This window comes from Lissotriton vulgaris, chromosome 6 (assembly GCF_964263255.1).
Source record: "Lissotriton vulgaris chromosome 6, aLisVul1.2, whole genome shotgun sequence".
Classification (NCBI taxonomy): Eukaryota; Metazoa; Chordata; class Amphibia; order Caudata; family Salamandridae; genus Lissotriton; species Lissotriton vulgaris.
The window spans coordinates 1,475,651,349-1,475,678,381 of NC_141694.1; the positions used below are offsets into that span (position 1 = coordinate 1,475,651,349).

Consider the following 27,033-nt stretch of genomic DNA (forward strand, 5'->3'; position numbering starts at 1 on the left):
ACAAAAGGAACATCCCACCTACTATCACAGATATACTTTATAGTTTTCAACACATCAAGTACCCTTCATCACGTAAGACACAGAAACATTAGATGGAGGAAGTCAGGATGATCTAACAGAACTTACTATAAAACATGAAAATAAGTGACACTTCTATGAAACAAAATGAGTACCTGTTAATTTACAAACTGCACCTCTGTTCACAACAGGGGTATCTTGCAGAGATATCAGCAAGGGGCCTCTCAAAAGCTAATGCTCAACAAAGAGGATAACTCTAACAGATCTACAGGGGCATCTTCTAAACCTGGTTAAAACTATATCAGAAGGGCATCTCATACTCCACACTCAACTCTCCTATCTTACTTCTTGTAACTCATCAACACTAGCTCATGGCAAGTTGTAACTTAATTATTATAGGGCAACCCATCACCCTTGTTAAACCCACCTTTAGTGATATTTCATGGAGCGACTAGGGCATCAACTTTGTAACACTGCCCAATCTGAAGTACATTTTAATTTGTTCTCAGTTCCTCAGGTAAAGAGTGCCATAGAGAAGGGACCCACTAGAGAATGGTTTTGTTTAAGCCATGTATCGAGTCCTAATACATTTTTTATATTTAAGATTTTTGTGTACTGCATAAATAAGAGAGTAGATAGTCCCGTTGTTACAGACGAAGAGCTTAAAACAATGTTAAATAATTATTGATATAGACGGGATACAAAGATTGTAAAGGTAAAATAGTTAGAGAAAGGTGGACTGGTTTTGATAGAATGTTTTAACATTCTGTTGGAATAAAACTGGCAAAAGTTAGAAGGGATAAACTGAGTGACGGAGGAACTGAAAATGTGCAAGAAATTTTATAGAGGTAGATAATGTTTTTAATACAGTAGTTAAGGTTGTTTTACACAATTTCTTCTCTGAGTCTGCACCTTTAGTATTGTGGCCAATTGGAGGTAAGGTGTATTCCTATCCATCAGAAAAGTGTATTTTCATAAAAAGGTAATGTTGGAAAGAATCACACTTCAAATGTATGAGGACTTGCCTAATAAAATAATAAAAACATATCAGTTTTCGTTTTCAGAATCAGTGATGACATCAAGGTAACTGATTTGGAGCTTGGAAAACTCGCAAATAACATCCAAGAGCTACTTTACAGCGCCTCCGATATCTGCCATGATCGGTGTGTCAAATTTCTCATGGCAAGGGCAAAAGTAAGTTGATATGCTAACCAAATAGTTTTGCACTCCCAGATATATATTTTGTATTTTTGCAAGTAATACAAAATTGGTAATCCATAATAACTTAAACTCCTTATACCCACACTTTGTATATGTCACGTTTTTTCATATATAATAGAACACTTCAGTATAACTAGATCATTCTTTTCCTCTCCAAGGGTGCCATTGAGCATCTTTCTGGCAGCCAAACTCCTGGTGAGGCAATTGAAAGCCATAGCAAATTAGCTAAGCAGGCGTCTACTGGCAGATCATGAGTGGCGTCTCCATCCAGATATGATGCAGGGCATCTTCGAGGAATGGGAAACGCCATGGCTACGGATGTTTTCCACCATCAAGACTGTGCAGCGTCATTAATTTTTGCACCCTGGAGTTTCGGCCAAGGCAATCAAGGTGCTCCTGTATGCATTCCCTTGTTCTCTTTCCTGCTTCGAGCTCTGAAGAAGATTAAGACCGACCAGTAACAAATCATTCTCCTGCCCAGACTGGGCAAAGAGAGTGTGGCGCCCAGAGCCCCTGAGCATTTGTCCTCTGATCCTACTACCATTTCAGAAGGACTTTCTCTTTCAGGAATGAGGCAAGGTCCTACATAAAAAAACACAACCTCGAAAGTACACTCCATGTGTGGAGATTCAATGACCTCACCTGAATGCATTTGATTTGCCGACCCAATTGGTTGTGGATGGGCATCTGGCCTCAAGGATGACAGTCCATCTCTGCAGTGCTGGGAGAAATTTGTTGCCTAGTTTGATACCTGAAAATCCGAATTCTTCCAGCCCAGAATCCATGAGATGCTTTTTGTTGGTGTTATCGTTGGCCGAGCAGGGTTGTGTGGTTGGTACAGTGAAGTGTTATGCGTTGGACCTCTCATTCTTCTTGTGTTTACTGAACTAACCGTCCTTATTTAAGTCACCGGTTGTGATGCGTTTTATTAAAGGTTGGACCCACGTTTTCGCCTCCAATGCATCAGTAGAACTGAAACATGGTCTTGACATTTCTTATGTGCTTCCACTTTGAGCTTTTACATACCTGCTCCATAAGGCACTTAAAATTGAAGATAGTCTTTCCTATTGCTATTGCCTAGTGTGTTGAGTGAGAGAGCTATGCAGGCCTTATTGGTAAAATGGCCCTACATCGCCTTCTTTCAGATAAATTTGTGCTGATTACCTGGACAGCACTCCTACCAAAGATAGTCACTCCCTTCCACTTTGGCTATTCTATCACTGCAAGCTGTTTTTGTCCCACCTCACCACTCAAAAGGGAAAGAGAGAATTCATGGTATAGACCCTAAGAGGGCATAGAGCTTTTACATCCACTACACAAAGCAGACCCCCCCCCCACCCCCGCCCAGGATTTTGCTGATTTGGGTGGCAAATTTTGCAGCCAAAAAAAGCTACATTTGCGGCGCAAAACCTCAAAACTCGCTGTATTTTTGGGCAAAAATATGCCTGCTTTAAAAATACTGAAAGCCTTTGCTCTGTCACTGCTGGAGACTATGCTATGTCACAGTCTGTAACGTTGCTGAGTCTCCAGCAGCACAGCGCCTGGAACTAGAGAGTATCTGAAGCCAAAGAGTAGATTAATATATGAAACCTGCTGTTTTTGGCATCAGGCAACCTGTGCATGCAGGGCAGGCAGGGCTGGGGATGGGTGGGGGCAGGCGATAGAGTGGTGGTAGAGAAGGTTGAAGGTATATTAAAGAAGCACTGGCATAGCCAATAGGTCTCGCCTTTTGGACCGCATAAGTGTTTAGCCGTGCAGCACATTATAGAGACAATAAACCTTAATTTATTAAAGTATGGCAAGGAAGAAGGCCTGCAGTAGCGGGATAAGAGATCTCCTCCCACCCCCCCCCCCCCCCCTTCAGCTTGGCAGGCGGATAGTGAAGTACTCTTGTGTGCACAAAATTATATCACTAGAAGTGGGGAAAAATGTTTTGTGAATAAAGTAACGGTTTCGTGCCCTCAGTTCAGTCTGTTTAAGAAAGTGAGCACGTCTTAAATAGGCCTTTATACTTTTCAGCAAGTAGATTTTAAACAATGTACAGGGGTGGTCATCCTTTAGAGTGTCTTGTACAGACATCAGTACACGGGAGGTGGGGGGGGAGTAAAGACTGCATGGACAACGGGAGGGGGCAGGAGATAATGATAGGGGGTCGCGCTTATAGTCAGCATGGATAACAGGAAGGGGGGCGGGAAGAAATTTAACACGACAACAGGAGGGGCTGCTGCAGAACCAGATGAGGCTGGAACACCGAATGGCTTCCATGACACTATTCAGGATGAAACAAGAACAGCCTGCCCTGAAGTAACCATTCATACAAGTAAACTAACTAGCTTTTCAGAGCAGAAGAGTGAATAAGGCATGAGCATTTCTAGTGTCAAAAAATAGCTGAAGTTGCACATTTGTATTTTCTCACATTTAATTACTTATATTTTACTTCATCGCAGCAAAGCATGACATTTACAGACTCTTTCAGTGCCCTTCGGTTTTTAGAGGGGCAGGCATTTGAATTAATTACTTTTTAAATGTGAGGAGAAACGGAGCAAGTTGGTGTATTGGGGGTTCAAAGATGGTGGGACACTAGAAAGGTAAGGGAAAAGAGAGAGTCCTGCAAGCAGTTAAAAGTAAGTTACAACCCACTTATGAATAAAATTTGCTGAAAAGAGAAGCCAACTATCTGAGATTCGTGGCGAATGAGGACACTTGATTTAGTAAAGCCTCTTTCTCCCTGCTTTATACAGAGATATGATTACCATTTTAGTAAACATGGTGCTTACTTACGCATTAGGTAAATCGCTGGTGGCGCTAGAATTGATCACATGTAGAACAGCCGAGCTGAACTTCACAAAGTATCTTGTATAAGTCGTGGATAAGTTCACTGAAATAAGAGCGAGATATGCATGCTGCCCAACGCTATACCGATATTAAGTCATCTGAAAATCAGATGTGTGACATAGTTGCAGTTAGGGATATCCTGAACTTTTAAGATGACTAAAGATACAGGTTTGTGCTACATAAATCTAGAATACATCAATATATTTTTATTTATTTATTTGGGAAAACAGAAGATCATACAAGTTGACAGTTTTTTCCCAGTCTGTCAAAATTCTCCACAAATGTCTACATAATCTAGATAAATCAGTTGCTGCTTTAAATGTCAGCCAAGGGATGGTTACGTTTTCATAAAATCCTGTGCCAATTAAAAAGGGAATGAGAATAACCAAATCAAATGAATCTGAAGTGATGCCATTTTCCAAAAACCCATTCATTCAACATACCTGTAAGTTCAAAATAACTGCCTTTTCCTGAAGGAGTGGCTTCCAGTCAAAAACAGCCAGTCAGGTCCAACAGACCGGCTTTTGTTGAGGAGTAGGGCCTCAAGTTACTTTAGCGTGTGTGATCTGTGCCTGTAATGCTCCGACTGATCCATTTCAAACCACCAACATCCATAGTTAGAAAACAGGGACAAGGAGGATGCTTTGTAGATAGCCACATTTGACTCGTACTTGGCTTCATAACTCTGTGTTACTTTCAGGCCCTCCAATGAGATGTTAAAGCTGTATACAAACCCGAATCGGCAATTACACTACCCGAGATTCATTTGCCCGTTCCTTTTAATCATTTAGATAATGCTGCGTACACCATTGGTTCCATGGTTCTGGTGATTAAATACAATTATGCTCATACCTATGCAGAGGGGTAGGGGGGAGAAATCACGTCACTATATAATCAAAAGGCTTTATCACATCTATTATGGTGAAGAAATTCAAGATGGCAAGTTGCAGTTACAAATCCCATGTTACATTATTTCACACTTGGCTGAATTCTATTGCTAAGTGATGTATATGTTAAGGTATAACCTCGAGGTACAGGATACACTGTAAGTAACCTCATTAGGTGACACCTGTCACCGCTTTGGCGCAGAACATGCTTTGATGACTGATGAGACTTACTTTCAACTACGGGGGATCAGATCACTGGCAGCACATAGGTAAACTAAACAAGCTGATTAGCCCTCATTCGCTAAACGAGTGATGAGAGGGTGGGAAGGGACTGACTTCAGCATCTCGATAGAAGTGAAACAGTGTACTTCCTAAATGCACAACAATGTGCACGGCGCAGGTTTGCTGTTTGGTTCCATTTTTTATTCGCATTTCTCTCTGTTCAGCAAGTTAATGTTGTGCCTTCTGAAGACCAGCGGCGCGCGGGTGGTGAGCGCGCGCTGTAAGTGAAACAAGCAGGAAACGTGCACCACGAGCAGACGAAGCCGCTTCACGTGGGGCGACTAGCAACGGAAGGAAGAGACAAAGGAGGAAACTCTGCCATGACAAGGGAGATCGGCTCTAAATATTTATATCCAATGTATTCTACCATAATAATGACTCGCAGCATCTACTCAACGAGGCAAGAACTAATAATAATGAAAAGGACACCCGTACGATAGGCACTTATTGCTGCATCCTGTTTGTATTCACATACATCTAAATAATATAAAAACAAAAAAAAAACTGGTGTGTGAACTTTTGTTCGTGCCACTTGCAGCACATGAATGCCAACAGGACAAAAAAGAAAGCTAGAAGCTACGAACAGCTCCCAGCTTGTCGTCCTTCGAAATCTTTAGTGTTCAGGGGCACGTTTGCTGCCATCTAGTGGCCAGCTCTGATACCAATCGGAAACAAGCAATGGCCGCACAGCCGTGAAAGTAATGGGGAGCGATGCGGAGGAAGAGATAAGAAAGGCAGATGGCGCGTGCGCGCAAGCTTGAGGCCAGCGAAAGCTTGTTGGTAGCACTTAGAAAACCCACTTACTAAATGTCTCGCTGAGCAGCGCATGCGCTGGCTCAACGAGACCTAAAAACAGAGAAGACGGGAGAGGTTTGGGGTTAATAGGAGACGAATGGGTCGAGGGACAGTAGTGCAGTGGAGACTCTGGGCAGGAGAGCCTTTTAAGGGCCTTCATAATCCATAGGGGACACACAAACGTGTCAGGCAGCCTCCAGGCTAATCACACAGCAGGGGGCTCTTTCCATTTCAAAGGCAGGCGACAGAGGGATTTAACACCTTTTCTGCCTGATGGCCTGTTGCTCACACTCTCTTTACTGGCTCAGAGGCAGCACGGAGCCAGTAAAGAGAGGGTGTCTTTATGGGTTTTTTAGCATATTTTGCAGGCACTCTTGTAAAAATGGTGGGCTTTTTACAAAAATGCCGGTTTTGCTTTTTTTTGTGTGCATATTGCGAAGTCCTGGGGGGTCTGACAAAAGAACAATGTGTGGATGATCAACTCTTTCTGGGATTTTTGGTATCAAAAAGGATAAATGTATGAAAGAAGACCATGGCGAGGTAAACCGTGCTCTTTATTAAAATCTGCTAAGCACTGCACAAGAAGTAGCCCCAGGAAGGTTTGAGAGCCCATTCCAATATGGTAAAGGCTGCCTCAACAGCATTGGTCCAAGGGATGCCTATGCTGGATATCCGCCAGGCTGGGACATCGGCAGCAGGCATTCATTGACTAAACTCTTCTTGACAGACCAAAATGACATTCCCACTGCATTTAACTGAGTCCACTACCCACACGCTCCCCATTTCGCAGGTACTGCTACGGTATGTATTCTACAGGTGAGGAATCTCCTGTTAGTTGTATCCATCAGAAGTATAAATGACTTAGCTTGTATAACACTTTTTTGATGGATACTGTAGCTTACTGCATATTCCTCATTGCCCTCCGTCCTCCCTCCATTCTGTGGATGCCTCTTTTACATCTGAAAGGTTCCCAAATTAAAGACTGACACAGTGTCATCTACAATTTGTTTAACGCTCTGTATCTGGAGGTGCGGAAATAGAAAGATGGATAAAACGATGAGAGCTGTCAGGGGAGATACTTATAGGTGACTCCGCTCGATCACTTCTAGGGCAGTGTGGTGTTACTGCTTAGACGAACAATACCACCTACCGGTGTGCGGGAGCACTGTTGAGAAAGCTCTCCGAAGGCAGTCTTGTCAATATTCTAAAGGTGAGTAATCTGCGATTAGCTAGATTATCCACCAGAAAGAGTGTTCCTGAAGGTAAATAACTAGTTCTCTTACAGGGGATCTTCATCAATAGTCATAAGCTCTGGATTGTCCCGCCCACGCGCAGGATCCCGGAGCACTTTGCAATACATGTGCATATATATATATATAATATCTATCCTCGCTTCACTTACGGGGGAGAGTCAGTAGATTTTATTTGACCCTCAAACGCACCAGACGCGTTTCGGCAGTCGCCTTCCTTGATGGTATGAGGGCGCGCCAGAAACGGCTATATTTTATTTTTACTTGTGTCCACATTTCCTGTTTGTTACCAGCATGGACTCAAACAAAGGACCAATACATATATTCTAATGATAGGGCTATATTTGAACATCAAAAATCAACACCAAAAGCATATGCAAAATATTACTGCAAAATTAAAATACCTCAGCAGCACATAGTCACAAAATAAATGTATATACATATAAACTGCGTCTTCCTCTGTAAATAAATGTTACCTTAATGCATATAAAGCCCTGGATGGGCAATTTCGCATATATTGATGTAATTTAATAAGGCGCACCTGCACCATCATAATATGAATACTGCCCTGAATGGGCCAGAGCGCTAATCCCTCATCACCATGCTTAGTCCTCTAACCCAAAAGTGAAATAAAAATTCAAAATCCAAACAGAAATTATCGATAAACTAGTAATTCATATTCCTCCAGAACAGAGGAGCAGAGTACAGTTCTGATTCTTTTCATCAACACAATCAATAATCCAGCAATTCTAGGCATCATATTTACATTTCAAGTTACAATATTATATACATTATACATTATATACAACAGTTAATTCCATACGCAGAGAAGTAATTTCATACTCCCAGAGAGGAGAGACCTCTACCCTAGGTATACTGCCAACTCCTCATTACTGTTCAGGCCTCCGGGGGACATGGTTCACAGATCTATTATGTACGTGGACTCCAGTCTTCTGAGCCTCATTATCCTGTCCCCCCCCCCTCTCAGATTGACTGGGACATGATCTATGGCAAAGAAGGTTAAGAGATCGTTGTTACTATATATATATATATATATGTGTGATGAGACGTTCTGTTTGTTTTGTATCTTGCCCGACATAAGTTTTGGGTACAGTTAAAGGTTATAATTTTGACTCTCTAGGCTTTCTTATGGTTGCCAGATTAGCCTTCTTTGTTTAAATCAACAGTTTTGGGGTGAGTTTTGAAAGGACTACAACATATCTTTCTTTCTACTCCCTTTGCCCCCAATGTGGCCATAATCTGGTCCTCATTTATTTGATGGGCACTCTGTTCTAGCTGCTTTACACCTGTCTCTAAGGGCTTCTTACTATTAAGATGATGAACCTCATTGCCTCACCAGCACATGGTGCATGTGTGAGTTTCAGGCCCTTAGTGTCAATCCATCATGCGCTACCTTCTTCTCAAACATACTGGTTCAGTGTACGCGAGCATCATTTCTACTAAAAGATGGACGCCATTCCACATTGATCAAACTATCACCCTGCTGGCATTCTATGCTCCACCTCACCCCAATACGGAGGAGAGGCTCAATCTCTTAGTTGCTTAAAGTGTGCTCTCCTCCTTTACATTCGTCGTACCAACACTAGGTGGACGATCATATCTTTGTGGAGTTCTCTGGAGCTAAAAAAAAAGCAAGGTTGTGCATAGGAGGACCATCTCTTGGTGGATCATGCTTTGAATTAGCATCTGCTGTGCACTGGCCAAAATGCAGCCTCCGGAAGGACTGCATGCTCATTCTACCATGGCCAAGGCTGGTACCTGTCCTAGATATATGCTAGCTATGATAGTATCCCTCCACATGTTCAGAATGCACTATTGTCAGGACAGTCAGATTTTGCAAAGAGAGGCCTTTTGCCTGCTTGATCGTGCAGGGCTTTCTGGTGTCAGTCCATACACAGACTCACTTTTGAATAGGTATTGTCCTGGTATCTATTCAAATGATGGAGAATCTGAGATAGAGGTCTGGATCAGGTTACCTACCTTCGGTATTGCTCTTTGTGGTAGAGACTCTGTCTAGCTGCAGATTTCTCCCCGGCCGCCCCATCCTTCCCTTTCTGTGATTCGACTCTACACATTAATAAGATCCCAAGTCTAGGAATCTGCACACTATTTACAACCAATTTGCCCTTGGGGTCTGCATCTGGGGCCACGGACAGCCTCGAGAGCAACTGAGTTCTGCGTGCAGAGGGTGCCTATATAGACTCTGTGTGTCATTTGCTGAGCAGAATTGTGTTGGTGTGGAGCCGCACAGCGCCACCGGACAGCTCACCGAGGTAGTGCTGTAAAGTTTCTGGATCCAGTCTGTCTTTTCAGGAATATTCAAATGGTGAGGAGTCTCTCACAGTAGAAATTATTTGCCTTTCTAAAGAGAACATTTGGAATTGTTTCTGGTTGATACCCAACCTGATATGATTAATATTGTGTTAACACATTTCTTGCAAGAGAGGAGTTGTGAAACAGGGCAGCCAGGAGGCTGAATATACATTCCGTCCCTTATTAGAGTCTATATACCTGTGTTAAAAAGTCGCTTTTGTATAAATAACATTTGTCAGAAGGCCAAACTGTTCCAATTTAGCCAAGGACATGCAGCTGCTCTCTTGATAAGTGTGCTATGAAACTCTGGTGCCCAGGTGGATGTAGGGCTAAGGCTATCTGCCTATGCTCATCTGTGACATATTAAAGAAACACAGTAAAGTTTTCCCTTTTTATTTAAGAGTGTGGTTTGTAATGGAACAGAGGTTTTTTATATGCAAACTAGTTAAACATGGATGGTATGCATTCATATTAACTTCTGTGGCCTTATTTCTAATTGGTGAGGAAAAGTGGTAAGACTAAGGCAGTTGTTCTGTTCACATGCCAATTATTTATATACAGTATTCACTTATTGTGTTCATCTGACCATCTTCTTTACATTTTAATTTAACAAAACTGTATTTCTTTTGATAATTCATGCTATTAAAACTTTCTTGTTTCCTGTACTTGCTTAGCTGTCTGTTTTCTTCCCTTTTTGTGTGTTATGTTTTGGTACTTGTTCAAGCGCCAGGACGCCCCTTTGCTGGGGCAGCTGCGTGCTGCATAAATAATATTAACATAACATAACATAAAACTTTCACTTTGAATTTAACAGTGCAGCAGTTGTACCTTTTTGCACAGCTGTTTGGAATTCACAGTTTGCTAAGGCTGCATAACCCTCTGAAGTTTCGTACACAATACTTTGCTTTTGAATACTTTTCAACAATATTATTCAGACTTAGATTTCCCCATTTGATAAGAATTTTGGCAGTGAATAAAGTTTAATTCAATTACCAATGGAATGATGTAACCTAGTACTTCCTTTTTCATGGAATTAAATACTGAAATTCTCAATGGCTTCCCTCTTCCGCTTCTAAAAGCCCTGCATATTTAGCTTAGTTCTCATATACATGCTTGCTTTGATAACCATCCATCCTAACCTCTCCCACCCCTCACCCTGCGTACTTTGCTTCCCATCACCTCCTGTTCCTTCCTTCATCTGTTTATGTTTTATGTTCATTGTAAGCATGTTTATATCATATGCAGTTTGTTATATTTACAGTGCCCTAATATCACGTCGTGAAGCGACACTATAGAAGAGAAACGTAAATAAATGAAAATGCTCTAGTATCACATATGCCAAAGATCTTCCATCATGTGCTCAGCACAGTTAACTTTCATCATTCTGAGAAGGTTTATTATGTATGTTTTTCAAACCTGATAAAGATACTTTTAAATGCAGTTCATAGAGCCCTATCACTCTTCTGAACTCAGATTGCAAAATTTGTATGAAAATCTTTGCCACAAGTCTGGCCTCCATGGCACAGAGTATGGTAGTGGTCGATCAAACAGTTTATACTGGGCAGATTATTATTCTCGCAAACTTATTTTGTACCATATTTTGTTATTGTTATTTAGAGATTGGTAGCAACAAGGAATTCACAGCTTTTTTGGATGCCAATTGCAGAGATGAAATTCAGACTGGTAATCTGGGTCTCCTCATGGGAAACATTTGCATCCTTAGGGATCTCATCACAGTTCATCACATAGACTGCCTCCATATACCAGGGGGGCTGGGCCTATCCTATCATCTGTGGCAAAGTAGAGGAAAATATTTTAATAACCATGGGGTCCAAGCTAAGCAGCTCAGTTCACTTCCTTTCCTGATTTTTGGTCTCTTTATTGAGCTAGTATTGATCAGGATTGATACCAACTAGGCTAACTGTCTTCATTTTGAAGCCAAAATAAAACATCATGCTGACAATAATATTCTGTTTTTAGATAGTGAACCCAATAATACAGAGAGAGCAATGAGACATATTTCCTAATTTTTTAACTTTGCAGGATAATAAATCAATAGAAACGACCACAAGCTGATTGTTTGGCTCAGCTGCAACTACCATACCATCTGAGCTCAGTTGTGTACTCAATGATACACAGATAAGATATTTCATCATCCATATCAGTAAAGAGATATTTAGTTTATATAAATTGAACTTTGTCCCCTTTCATGACAATATCACTGAGTCAATTAAAACTATGCATTCTAACTGGCAGAGGCAATTTGAGCAAATCATTTCTGCACTTCACCAGTGTCTTAAAAAAAAAGAAAGAAAAAAAAAGAAAGTCAGGCTGCCACCTGTTTACCTACCAGGAGGTTCTTTAATACTTTGGGCATGATCATCACAAAATGTATATGAGATAACAAACACAGTTCAATTAGCTGTAAGAACATGTCTGGCCTTGAATCTTATGTCACATGTTACCTGTCTGGGCTCATATAGCTGTACATAACACTTGATAGCCACATAACACTTGAGAACAATCTAAGCATTATCGCTGAAATGATTAAGCCATTTGAGATTAAATGCCATTTTAAATTTTTCGAAGAAATTTGATTCAAGGCAATCACTATCCTCCTACTGATGTATCACTTAACTATAAGGTTTCTCCTGATATTAGAATGAGTAGAATGAGACAAACTCGCCCTTAGATGGGAACATATTACAATATCAGCAGCCATATCAGAAATAGCTGACAAATGAACTCCCGGAGATATCACCAGTGTGGGTTAAATAATTTCTGAGGGCCAGGTAGAGCCGCATGCTTAACTCAGGGTCCCTGTAGAACTGTGTATCTTTACATGAATTTATTACAGAACAAATAACGTGTTTACCGCCCACTACGGTAACTTGAGATTGATTGTCTGCCCCCTCATTTATACTTTATATTGTTCATACATTTTCAGATACTGTAGTGCACCCTGGTTTTTACCCTGTCCTGATGAAGACCCCGATGTAAGGCAACAAATACGCCTACCATTGTAGCGTGGGGTCGAAACGTCGACGGCTACTTCACCTCCTGTTCAGTTGACACGCCCGCATTAATTTGGATACCTCTGTGTCAATACAGATTGCTTTAAACATTACGGGATATGTTATGATCCCCCATTTCGGCTCAGGGATCGGAAGCCTTGAAACTTTACTGCATTTCGAATTAATTTCGATACTCATAAGTTGTCACAAACTTTATCCCTTCACTGTCCTTTTCCTTCACAGCATCACGCTATCCCACTCCCAATTTCCTTTCTTGGGGCACTGTTATTTACCAAGTGATTTGGTTCATTCATTGTGATCAATTTACAGTGTTTGTATATGTTTTTGATTTAATTTCTGTAATAAATTCAAGTAAAGATACACAGTTCTACAGGGACCCTTCTTTCATACACCATATAGCACCCAGGTCCCATGTGGATTCCATTGGGTAAAACCCCCCTCTTAGATAAATAAAGCATGCTCACAATTCGGGGATGCTTTTATAAGTACATGCAAATTGGGCCATGGGTGATCAGTGTAAAAAACTTTTTAGGCAGCTTATTGGGCAGACTAAGGGCCTCATTTATCACAGAAATATTCATCCCATAGGATATAATGGAAATTATATTTTGGCGGATGGGATATCATCACCGTTGTGACGGAGTAAGACGTCCTCCAAAATCTAAATTAGGCCGTAGGTATATTAAGGAATTTTATAACCCAGTGGAAACTGGCAACGAGGCTAAAAGCCAAAGAACCTGCTAGTGAGGGAGATGCTGATGTACACAAATGGGGTCAAGCTAACCTGATTAGAGCAGAAGGCGAAATGCAGCAACTATGCATAAAAATGCACTGCCAGCTATGTGGTATGAACGTTTGACAGTCCCAGTGGCTTTCTGCATTCCACTTTTGTTATACTCTGAAGAAAATATATTGATGATTGCCTGATGACAACCTTTGTTGTAGTAGATGCCAAACCACTGTAGTTACATGCAGTGCTTAGTTTGTAAAAGAATAATTGTAGGGGCCCAAAGTCTGCTCAGACGTCCGCAGCTGGCGCTTTTGAAGGTCAGAGTGCTGAACATCAAGACTGCATAGTCTTGCTTCCACCTCATGCATCTTTAATCCACCACTAGACACTCCCTGTCTTAATCGCATTCTTACAGGTTCTCTTTCTTAATTTCTACTTTCTTACTTTGTCACAGTTTTTTCATCTTTCTCATCCTCCTCCTTTCCGCCTTTTGTAGTGTTCTGTCTCTTGCTCTGGATCAAAGTCAATTGATGAAAAATACGTGAATTTCCTCCAAAAATCAGTGCCGGTGGTCCCACCTGGAATCACCAGCTATATGATGATATAATGCCACAGTCTGACCTCTGGAATTTCATTGCCATCTTCCTGGAGTAAGAGGTGAATTGAAAAATGGAATTCCAAACCAAAACACCACTCTTAGTTAGGTCTGCTCTCTCCTAGTACACCTAAGTGAGGGTGACTGGGAAATCTGTTCTTTTTAGGAGCCTTGATTTCAAAGCATTTAATCACCAAAAGATGGAAGGAGGAAATTCCACCTACTCACAATGAATGTTTGCTTCTTAAAATGTGTAACCAAACTGGAGCTTTGCTACTAAGTGATAATAGGCATAACTGTGAAAAGAGAAAATGTATTGTCAACCCTGACCAAATTGTGATGAATATGTGGACGGTTTTAATCAATGAGTAATGTAGGTGTATAGTATTCAATATGTAGGTTACTTCACAACACCTGGTAATTTCATACTTTGTTGTTTTTTAATAGCCTTTTTTTGACAGTGAATGTCAAGTCTAACTGCACATTTCATATGTCATTTAGGATGGATTTCTTGAGAAGCTGAATTCTTCAGAATTTGTTGCCCTTTCACGGTTAGTGGAATCCTTTGTGCTGGACACTGAGAAGGTTTGTGGGCGAAGAAGTATGTCATTGCGTGGGGCTCTTCAAAGTCAAGCTAACAAATTTGTCAACCGATTCCATGAAGAGCGAAAAACAAAACTAAGGTACGGCATTTTCGTTATTTTTTATTATTCTTTCAAGAAACCTCAGCAGGATAATCTCATAATCTGGAAGGAACTGGACATGACAATCTGCTGTTTATTCTATTTTAGGTTAGGAAACTATGAATTAAAAGTGCTGTGTGTGAATGCCAAGAAATATAAACATGTAAATGTGTTTGCATTGTCTGTCAATTCTATGGCTCTCTCCCGGTCTGTCTGTATCTCACGCTGGTATGCTCTGAGGTAGAGAGGGAGCATCATGCAGTGCCTTACACATAATTTATTAACACATACAGACAAGATGAGTCTGTTGTAATGAACATTGATTTGTCAAACTTTGGATTAATCCTAGTTTATTTTAAAGTTGCCCTAAAAATTAGTTTTATATTTAGCAATTCACAAGTGGTACTTTATTTTATGTATTTTAAATAAAAACAATACACACCAATTTCTGAACAGCACTAGACTCAAATTGAAAACAACCAATATGTTAATACGGTACAGTACAGTGATGAAAGCTTTTTTAAAGTCAAGCATATACACAGTGGGAGACCAAGACCCAAAAGCCCACCTCCATGTCAACAGGACCACCTCACCACAGATTCAGAATATTTTATTGCACAATGTTTGCAGAAGATTTTATGGTTACCCTCGAGGATCCTACTGATTCTATGCCTCCTCTCTAAGAGCCACTAGGAGCCAACCACGTGGTTTCATGGTGTAGAATCAGCATTACAACATGTGAAGCCTTATTGTTGAACCCGCTACAGCGTCAAATGAGAACCTGAAAGAAATGATTTCCATAAACTAAAATGCCATGAAAATAACATATCTTGGTATACAGTTGGGTCACACAGTGTTACAAGTATTTACTCTGTTACTTTCAAATAGCTAAAGATATAAAGCAAAACCTCACAAAATGGCACAAGCACACATCCTCTGGATATGTAGGATAGCTGTAGTCAGCATAAGGATTCTACCTAATATGTTCTACCCGTCTGAGGCAACTACCCTAACATTATCACCTAACATGATCAACTTCAGTCAAGGATAAATATATTTAGTGGAGGAGGGCAACAAGACTGGCTGCAATAATATTCTACAGACCTGTTTGCAAGGGAGGATGGCATTCCCTCATGTACAGACTTACCTTCAAGCAGTTCAACTTGGATATTTGGTCGAGTGGAAAAAAAAGATCCGACAAAGCAGTGTTGCTTTGTGGATCATCTAGTAGCATGCATCTCTCTTTAGCAGATGCCCTGGCTTACACGCTCTCGGAGGAGCTAGAGGTTATGTCCCTCCCTCATCACCAGTGTGACACTTTGGATTTGTAAATGTACAAAGTGGCCCTACATTGTTCCCATATCTATTTACTCCCCTATTCTTTCAAACAGATTTTATTCCTGTATTAAAAAAACATATTTTCAAATTCAAAAGTGGAGGGTGAGAAGTTGCATCATGATGAGCTGATCAGTTCGGGCTCAACTGTTCCTATGGGAAGCAAGGTCAAGACTGATTAGCATATAGCTGGGTCCAAACTGGAATGGTGTGGTGAGCAAAAAATCAATGGATTTAGGCCCAAATCGCTGACTGATGTTGGGTGTTTGACATTGTTTAGCAGTGTGTCCATCAATTGTTCTTTTTGCATTTGTCACCCCAAGAAGGACGGGTATGACCAGACGTGGGTCCTGGGCTCATCATGCCACTGGATTCAAGCTATCCTTGCTGATGAGGGGTGATATTCCAAAACAGGTCCTAGGATGCTTGTTTCCGGTCCAGGGAGGACCTAGCCTGACATTTTGGGCTTGACTGTTCCCATAGGGAGCCAGGTCAAGACGGATTTGCTAATTGCTGGGTCCAAACTTGAATGGCATGGTGAGCAAAAAAGTGATGGATTTAAGCTCAGATCTCTGACTAGGGGTGAATGTTTGACATTGTTCAGCATCCGTCCTTCAGTTCTTCTTTTTGCATCTCTCTGGTGATTGAGCAGATCTCAGATAGGTCTAAGGAATCTAACTTTAGAATGATGCGGGAAGGTTCCTTATGACTTGTGGTGACTAGACTTGAGGCTGGCCAATGAATAATCACCTCAGGGGAAATGGTACATATGCCAAGGTGATTAATGGTGGTCAAGAAGATTTTGAAGATTCACCAGAAGGGGCTTTATATTGAAATGAGAAAAAAACCACTATTGGTTTCCTCAAGTTTCTTGATTTGTGGATATAAAGTTGTGCTGTTTGGGACTGTCATGGTAAGCTTCGCTCAGTTGGGGAGTTGGGAAATAAAGAAATTGGACTACCCATTTTGTTTCACTTTCTTCACCCTACTCCCTGCTTTCTCCCTGTTGCCACCCATAGAAATAGGTGGATTGGAAACTTTTGAGCAAGCGGACAGGGTTTATTAAACACGGCACAATATGGTAAGAGGGAGATTGTCCAACTACATCTCATGCTATGAATATTATCTAGCAGTGTATTAACATTATGGTGTGCTATGGCATTTCACTTTTATGCATCTTAAATGTTTTCTTGTCCCTTGTAGTAACTGAAAGGTGAACATAGCACAACACGGGCACCGTTATCGATTGGTAAATGGCCATGTGTACTATGTTTAAGATGTTATTTTCAAGTTTCACATTTGACGATGAAGAGAAAGTTTGAATGTTTTCTAAAACACGGATGTTAAGAGTATTCACACAGACCAGATCTGTAATGTTTTCCAAAACTGAGTACACTTTTAATAAACTTATTTTTTTATTTTTCCTCTAAAAGCCTGCTGTTAGATAATGAGCGTTGGAAACAAGCTGATGTCCCTGCAGAGTTTCAGGATTTAGTTGATTCTATAACAGATGGAAAAATCTTGTTGCCTGAGAAAAAAACAGGAGGTGAGTGTCTCTTTCCTATTTGATTTATTTTACTGAGATATTTGTACCGCCTATTTAACTAAATGGACAGCATAGCTATGTTCAAAGGTTAACCTTGTGAGAAGCTGGCCTGATATATGATGTCCACTAATGTAAGTTGGCACCTTGCACCAGTCTAGACAACCCTTATGGTGATTTAAGAGCTCTTAGACAACCTTAGAAAGCTCTCTAAGTGGTACCTGTGGAGAGCAGCCTTCAAGCTTAGTCCAGAAGGAGTGTAAAGCAGCTTATTTTACCAGAATGCAATCTTCTAGTATAGATTAAGTGAAAAAGAACCACACAAGATATTTATAAAAATATGTATTTATTATAATACACTCTCTAACACATTTAGAAATCTCCTACCCGGATGACAATGCACCCAGTACTTTGCAAAGAAACACAGTAAATAGCACAGAATACACAGTGGGCCCCAGGGGGGACCAAACCATATACTAAGAAAGTGGTATAAGAACCACGACTCCAGTCAAGACAGTGTCGAGAGGATGTAAAAGTGCTGGGTACCCAAGGAACCACCCAAGGGGAGTAGATAGGGACCCAACAGAAAGTGTGTGCTGTGTGGGAACACAACCGCGTGCTCTGTATAACTCTACAGGAAAGTCGCGGTTTTATTTTTAAAGATTAAGGACCCTTCCCAGTGGACCCTGAAGAAACCCGTGGAAGACAGAAGGTTGGAGAGCCACCCCACCCATGAATACCCAGTTAGATATCCATGGGTACCTACAACAGGAAAGCCCGGTGCATAGGTTTGAAGTTGTGTCGGAAACCACAGTCGAACCCAATGTAGGACTTCAGGAAAGTGCTGCTGCTGCTGAAGAAGGAGAAAGTGTCCGGTGGAATACAAAGGTGGATTCGAGATGAAAGATACCTGCAAGCAGAGGGTTCAGAGTCTGTCACTCAGGAGTGACCTGGAGACTTGAAAGACGAATGCCCTCCAATGTCGGGTGTTGTAGGATGGGGGACCTTGACTCTGCAGCTGTGAGGACCAGGCGACGCTGAGGAAGACCAGGAGACGCTGAGGAAGACCAGGAGATGCTGAGGAAGACCAGGAGCCATGCATGAGCTGTTCCGCGTCGAATGTCGAGTGCTGAGACGTCGATGTCCGGCGGGAGCACCAACAAGCCCTGGCAAATGCAATCAACGCAAAAGTCGAAGAAGGTGCAATGTCGAAACCAGCAAGACTCAGGGGACTCACCACAAGCAGGGGAGTCAGGGCAGGCCCCGGACAATCAGGGGAGCCCAAAAGAAACAAAGGTGACCCTCAATTGGACCCACAGGCTGGAGACACTGGAGTTGTGAAAGAACCTCAAGCAAATCACCAAAAAATGCAGGCCACAATGCACACGATGTGGTGTGGCTGAAGATTCTGGTCACAGGAGGTGCTCGAAGTTGGGGCTACTTGGAGCCTGAAGATCTTCTTGGAAGGAAGCCAACAAGCGTTTGCAACTGCAAGTTGGCGCGGGGTACAGTGGTTCGGTTATTGCAACCCCCACGAGGGATACTGGCCTCAAACTTGGTGAGAGGGCAGGCCAGGCCTCGGGAGCTGTGATAAATCACCACCTGTGTTGCAGAACCTCACGGTGTTCGAGGAGCTCAGGATCAGCAGATCGGTCGACTTAGTTGCAGTGCTTACGAATGCAGGGGAGTGACTCCTTCACTCCAAGGAAGATTCCTTCAGGTGTCTTGAATGCCCACAGGCTTTGGATGGTTCCTATGTGGTGCACAGACAATGCAGCAGACTGGAAGGGAGACGGAGTCAAACCCAAACAAAGTCCAGTGAAGTCCAGAGAGCTGAGATGGTAGAAAAAGAAGTGGTGTCTGATCTGAATCTGCAGAGTTTCAGAACTCTGTCCATCATCTCCTTGTGTTTGCTTTGTTCGCCCTAAGTTGGCAGGGTTGCCATACATGGGTCCCTTACTCATTTTTCTACTGGATTCAAGCTTGCCTGGTTGATGAGGTGTGTTACCCAGAAACTAGTCCTAGGATGCTTGTTTCTGGGTCAGGGAAGACCTAGCTTGGCAGTTCAGGCTGAAATGTTCCCATGATGCACAATGTCAAGACTGATTTGCGTATGGCTGAGTCTGAATTGAGGTGGCAAAGTGAGTTAAAGAACGATGATGGATTCAACCCAGATCTGTGACTGGGGGTGAGTGTCTGCAAAGTTTCAGGACTCCGTCCATCATCTCCATTTGTTTGCTTTGATCTGAATTTTGTCCCACCACGGATCTAGGGACCAACCCACAGGTAAGCCCTTAAGTACCCTAAGGAAATGGTTGGGACAATGCAGGAGACCCTCTGAAGGGAGAATCTGGTCAGAGGGGAGGTTACTCCCATGTCCTTTGTCCAGTTTCACGCCAGAACGGGAGCCAACGGCTCCCAGAGCTGGTTTGAACTGGACTATGCATAGGGTCACCAAATGTGCACCTCATGCAGACAGAGTGGCACTGGCAAGCGCACCCACCCTGCCCCAATACACTAAATCTTGTCTAGGAGGTAGTCACACCTCCCTGTGACAGGATGCCTATTGTTCAGCCTTCCTATGCTCGAGCTTGGCTCAGCAGCAGGAGGGCAGAATCGTGTCGCTGGTCAGCAGCAATCATTTTGTTCTGTCCGGGTCAGGAAGGCACTATGGTACCAGGAGCACTGAGAGCCTAACGGAGGGCTCTTCCAGTGCTTGTAATCATACCTGCCACACTGTTTACGGTGTGGGGGGAATGATTCCAACATGTTTGATACCAAACGTCATAGGATTCGTAGCAGCCGGTTTCGAGATGGACATTGCATAATTATGCGGTGCCCTTCTATATAGTATATGGCTGCTTCACTTACTACCTGGGAGAATGGACTCTATAGGCTGTAGGGGTGTCCTGCTCAGGCACACACTTAGAACCAAGCACTCTGCCTTTAGGATTGATAAGACCTACTATAGGGGTGACATATGTTTTAAGTGCATTGACCCCCCAGATATAGGAAATCTATATCTTTAGTAAGTGGTGGTAGCACCAGCTTATACAGGCTGCAATGGTAGGCCTGTAGTTCCATTTTGAATGGTCTCCCATGGGTGGCATAATGCATGCTTCAGCCCATGGGGGACCTCTGGGGTACCTATGCCCTGGGTACCGTAGTACCATATACTAGGGACTGATAAGGGTACCCCATTATCCAATGTGGGATGTACCCAAGTACTGAACATACCAATTTAAGGGAGAAAGCGGATAGGCTGGGGTCCTGATTAGCAGGATCCCAGTTAGACTAGTCAGTAACAGCTTAGCACCAGGCAAAAAGTTGGGGTAACCACACAAGCAGATCCTACTTTCCTACAAAAGAAATGCAGAGAAAAAAATAATTCTGGTGTAGTTGGAATGCAGACATCATTTTTGAGGTTAGATTAGTAGAATTTGGTCAGTCTGTGTTCGTCTTAACTGGAAAAGAGTGTTTTCAGCACCCTGAGGAAGGAAAGAGTAAACGGTGCAAAGCAAAAATTCTCTGGTAAAGCTTTTCTAATTTTCAAAGCAAAGCTAAAGCGTGCTTAAGAATATTTTCCTCTTAACCCAAGCCGTTACCTGTGAAAGATGACCTCTGCTTCTGATGGTACGTGATTATAAGCTCATGTACCCTTCTATGTAAAGCTTGATTTACTTGTTTGACTATGTTCCCTCATGTACCCTTCTATGTAAAGCTTGATTTACTTGTTTGACTATGTTCCCTCATGCACCCTTCTATGTAAAGCTTGATTTACTTGTTTGACTATGTTCCCTCATGTACCCTTCTATGTAAAGCTTGATTTACTTGTTTGACTATGTTCCCTCATGTACCCTTCTAGGTAAAGCTTGATTTACTTGTTTGACTATGTTCCCTCATGTACCCTTCTATGTAAAGCGCTCTGATATCTGCGAAGATCTTGTTCGCGCTATATAAAACTTTAAAAATAAATAAATAAATAAATAAGTATGTGAATGTGATGCAGTCGACCTTGATAGCACTACAAGGTGCTGTAGTTAGCCAGGGCAATGGATTCACACACAAAGCTATTTAGTTATTGTTCTGCTTCCCTTAACAAAGAAGGGAGCAGATTGATGCACAGCACTAAGGAGGCACGGGCCACCATAGGAAGTCTGTTTAGAAGGGTGTTTCCAGTGTCCCTGTGTGCCAGAGTTACAAGCTACCTCAATACTCTAAAGTCTCAATTGAGAATCAGGGGTGTAATTTTAATTTGTATGTACGTGTGGCCAAGCACACAAGATGGAGGGCACCTGATCCAGAGCTGCCCGATCTGACACTCAGTCTCTTATTATTTATCTACAGCAAGCCTTCATTGGCCCTGCATTTATCACTGACTACCTTGAGGCTCAGACAGGGAAGGGCAGATCCCAATCCTGCAGACATTGCTAAAGAAACAAGTGCACTGAGATAGCCCATGACATTCACTCTGAGGAGTGCCAAGACGGCACTCACAGCAGGCCTAGCGTTGCACCCGAGGCTATCTGTCAGTAGCAGAAGACCACAGTGGTGGAGGGGAGCCAGGTCCACGTTCTGCCAGACTGAGGAGACCTGCCTGTTAGGTAGGGTGGCCTGGAACATGTTAGGCCTGCCCTTTAACTGGAGCCCACCTTGCATGGCTGGTGAGGGACCTGCCAGCAGAGAAAGACATAAGCCCAGACCCAAAGCCTGTGCTCCATAAAATGCTCATTAGAGGGAGGGGACCTCCCCACAGCTCGACCTAGAAATGCATAAATCTGAAGGACAATCACACATACCAAAGGTGGAGGCGGTGGTGACTGCTCACTCTGAAACGTATAGCTCAAGCGACTGCTGAGTAAGGCGTACTGGGAGGGCAGCATTGGGCTGCCCCAGTCTATTTAGACAACCATTTTTAACTGAACCCTTCAATTAATAAATATACTCACCCAGAGTGCAGGTTATGCTTCGCCACAGCCTGTTGTGGAGGGGCACCACCAAGAGCATTGGGCTGCAAACACGCACTTAGCAGAGCAGACTCCCAAGAGGGCACCACTTGAGCCCCTGGGAGCATCTGAGAAGGGTCGCTGACGGTTCTCTGCCTAGGCCATCAGACTGGGATCACTCACACAGCAAGAAAGGTCCTCAGGAGGACACCAGACAGTCTTCTAGTTATACTGGGAAACTGAAACATAGGAAATGCCTTCAATATGTGTCAGACAGTGAGACACATTATGGTAAGCGGCACAGGGGAGTACAACCCTCCAACCCACTTTACCAAGGGCAGGGCCAATCCCCTGTCCTCCAGGATGGACAAGTAACAGTCCTTAACACCCTTAAGTGTCTTCCAAAGGCCCTGGCAGTGAGGGAAATATCCAATTGACACTCAGGAGGCCGTGGATTATCTTGCAACTCAAACTCTGCACCCCAACCCCCAGTGGACAAAAAGATCGACGCATATACTGTCTGCTTGTTGAAACTCAAAGCGCAGCACTCATGAGGGGGCTCTTTGGTAATGCAGGGAGTGGGTCTTTTGGGGACCCTTTCAACATTCCTTCTGAGCAGTGTAAAAATAAAGCTGTCAACAGAAGCATACCTTTTGTGGAACTCCCCAAAACATCGCAAGCAGAGTACCGCTTAGACAGATCCCTCCTTTGCAAAACAGACATCATGACTGGAGAAGTGCATAGAAAGGACTCCAATATCAAAGACCAAACTTAAAGACCTCCTACAACAACGATCAGCCCACAAGATGAACAGTGATGCTGTGGATCTAGGACCAGAAAAGAGGCACAATCCAGGATCCTAGTGGATCCCAAGTTATTCAACCATATTAAGGACTTCCTGCTACAGGCACTTCATGAACTTAAAGATGAAATTAAGGAGGTCCGTTCAGAATAACATAAAAAGAGATATCAGTGATATGTGGACTGTTGTCAGCGAGTTGGATACTAACCTTAATGAACAATTTGAGGATTGTGACCGCACACTCAATTTGAGGAACAATACATTTTCCTTCTAGAAAAATGAGAAGATCTAGAAAACTGATTCTGACCCTTTTATACCTCGAGAAATTGCCTATGCTGATTTGCTGGTTTACCTCACGGGCGTCTTCATTGCTATTCACCTTCTGATGGGAGCTGGCTCTTTACTGCCTTTTGTACAGGGTGACATCTACCACTGCACAATCAAAGTAGCAAGTATGTCCAAAGTGGGCCCAATTCCTAGGATCCACCTTACCAAATCAGGGGGCAGATCTTTCTCATATCTGGGACCTCAGGCCTGGAATAGGCTCCCGGTAGAATTGCAACAAATGGAAGAAGAGGCTCTTTTCAGAAGGAAACTCAAGATGTGGCTCTTTACATTCTATCTTCCTTTTTTCCTCCCTTTGTTTTCCTACTCTCCGGTTTAGCGCAGGGACGCCCTTTTTGAGTAGCTGTGCATTTAACAAATCTTGTCATTCACTCAATCATTCATTCTACTCCGGTTCAAACTCTTTCAATGGTGTACAACTTCCAAAACCTCTTCCCAATAACTTTGCCTAAAAGGAAATCCTTCAAACGAAGTGCAGACTTTCTAAAAGCCAGAGTTGTTAAATAAACATAGGGGATCTTGAACTGAAAGGCAAAACATGAACCACAGAATCTGTCAAGGAAGTTGAGACTATCTCAGGCCTGAATGAAGGTGAAAAAGATGATGACCCACTGCCAAATCAGAAAGAGATACAATCAGTCAGGGGTCAATCGAGGCCGGGAACACGCCAACACAGAACCCATTGCTCAGACCAAGTAAAACTAAAGCAAGCTAAGAAAACGTGTTGCATGGTATTGCAGCATCTCTGAAGATGAAGTTGATAAAGCAGAGCTGAGAATTGACTGATTAGACCTTCTCTGACCAGATAAGAGACACCTCACTTCTTGCATATCCTCCTCCTAATAGTGAGGGCTTGGGGCTTGACAGCAATATACTTACGAGGTGGGAAGGTGCTGGGCAGGAGGTTGGTGTTCTGGGAAAGTCAACAAGACCAATTACTGCTACTATCTATAACTTTGGGATATCAGTAGAGCTTATCGTACTCTTTACTGGAAATGAACCCTCATGCACACAGGGATAATTGGTTTCCCATGGAACTTAATAGGTTCACGTTTAACGTTGTTGGTTACTGTTTCTACTTGGGATGTTTGAAGGGCAGAATGGTGGGGCGTGAAAGCCAACCTCTTTGCAACAGAAACAACCTCAAGTAACAACCACCACAGGCAAAAATAGCACTTTGTGTGGTGCCCTTTCACACCAAACTTTTAATAATGTTGCCTCACACTCTGAAATAATGTTAGATGCCTTAAGAGCCCCTCGCCTCCAAAAGGGTGAACATACTAAAAGGTTTGCCAGATACGGGCGCTAATGTATGTTTCTTGCAGGAATTCTCCTACTCAAATTAGACCTGTGTGGATTGAAGTCACAATATTTCCAATATCATGCCTTGGCCCACCGCAAGAGAAACACGATTACTATATTCCTAAATTCCAGAAGAGCATTTATCAAACACCACACAAAGGCAGACAAGGCTGAGAGATGGGTGGTAGTCAATGGAATGTGGGAGGGCAGCCCCATTACACTACCAGCTATGTATGCGCCTAAACTTGATGAGGAAAAATGTATCATAAACTGCGTGAAATAGCTGAATTTGTAACTGCTTCATTGCTGAATGGGAGTGACCTCAACATTGTTGTGAATGCCCCTTTAGGTATGTCATAACAGAGAGCAGGGAGAGCCCCAGAACTGTCACAATAAGAGAAAACATGGCTCAAAGCTGTGAGTCTTATAATGATTGGCTCTGGCAACGCACTCTGATGACTGATTACTCCCACTATTTTCTCAGCAAATTAGCCATACTAGACTACCACTTGATAGGGCCTGAAACACTTTAAGGACCCTGGCCTTGTTCTAATTACCCTAATTTGGCTGAACAACTATTTCAAGGGACATAGTAGCTTTGAAACACCATACAGATAATCTGTTGATAATCTATTGGTCCTACAAGAAAATACGAAGAAAAATAAAAAGTACCTAACAATCAGTGATACGTGGAATGGGGAAAAAAGTAATGTGAGATGCATTAAAGCATTCATCCGAGGAGCATGCCTGAGTTTATCCTGAAAAAAGGAGTTGGAACAACACTATATGTCAAATTCCCTACAAGAAGAATTGGAGGAAACTAACTACAATTCAGGGACTACTTTTCACACTAACCCACTACATATTAATTTGGAAACAAACATGCTTCCATGAAGGGGGCAAAAAAACTAGGTAGACTGCTGGCACACAAATTGAGGGTGCTCCAGACACATAGGTGCATAAGCAAGATTTAAGATGGTACTAACAACTGACACATAAAAAGCTTTTCACATCTATTAGCAGATTTTTTATGCTTCAAAACATACCTCCCTGTGAGGTATGTTTTGAAGCAACTACCTGAACACTTCGCTGAGTCCGTGACGGATCCCGTTTCAGAGAAGAAGATAATAGGGGTTATAAAACACCAAAGGAACTAGGCTAGGACAGTTTCATTGCATCCTTTTGTAAAAGATGTGCAACCCAGTTACTCCCTTGATTGCCAACACTTTTTATTGAGATTATTGAAGACAATAAAATCACAGTATCTGTGGCTGAAGCAAATGTCTCTGTAAAAGCCAAATTGAGTAAAGACCCTACATTATGCCCTCCTTACCGTCTGATCTCCTTAGTAAACATCAGTGTTAAAATACTAGACAAGATGACATGGCTAAGCCCAAGATGGCACTGGGTGCTTCACTCAGGGGGGGCTCCAGTCCCCACCGCAGCTGTTTGGTTATCTGGTGACTACATCCATCGCCATCCTGGGCCATTGGGCAAAGCACGGTTCCCCAGACGTGCAGACAGGAGTTTAGGGCCCTTTCCGAACCTGCCAAGTGAGCCATTCATCAGTTGCAAGCCTCGAGTCGGTGTAACAAACGGCAAGGGAATAGTGCAGGTTGTGGTGTCCCAGCTACGCAGTTGGAAGGAGACCTCTCTATCCACCCAGGCCCGGTTGGCCCATCCCCTTCCTTTGAAATCATCTGAGAAGTTGAGCACCTTGCTTGCTGTGGTGTGGGGCCCCCAAAAACCGACGGCGAGAGCCCAGAGGAACAGGGCGAGCAGCAGCTAGGATGTGCCTGGTGGAAACATAGATTACCTCAACCCCTACTAAGCCAGTACAGTCCTCTGGTAAGCCGCTGTGCAACCCTGGGTGATGCACAGGCTACATTTTCAGTGAGGCCTCTGGACGATTGAGCCCAGATCCCTGTAAAGCGAGGGGCCATCCAGGGTGCCTAGTGCGCTGACTTACAGCAAGGCACTATATGGTAGAGCATGACAAGGATTCAGGCTGTGCTACACGGGGAGAATGATGGGCCCCTGCAGAATCGCTTGAGTTGTGGAATCCCCTGGAATTCAGGGGTCGTTAAATTGGTGG

At 42.8% G+C, this 27,033-nt stretch overlaps 1 protein-coding gene across 4 annotated transcripts in view; it reads left to right on the forward strand.

The window, feature by feature from the left end:
• VPS54 (VPS54 subunit of GARP complex) overlaps window positions 1–27,033 on the forward strand; it is a 599,465-nt gene that overhangs the window by 341,774 nt on the left and 230,658 nt on the right. For all 4 annotated transcript variants that reach the window (XM_086927614.1, XM_086927616.1, XM_086927615.1 and 1 more), the window contains exons 14-16: window positions 1,083–1,212; window positions 14,484–14,665; window positions 17,434–17,546. In XM_086927614.1, the coding sequence (XP_086783740.1) occupies window positions 1,083–1,212; window positions 14,484–14,665; window positions 17,434–17,546 (425 nt within the window). The remainder of the gene's footprint in view (window positions 1–1,082; window positions 1,213–14,483; window positions 14,666–17,433; window positions 17,547–27,033) is intronic.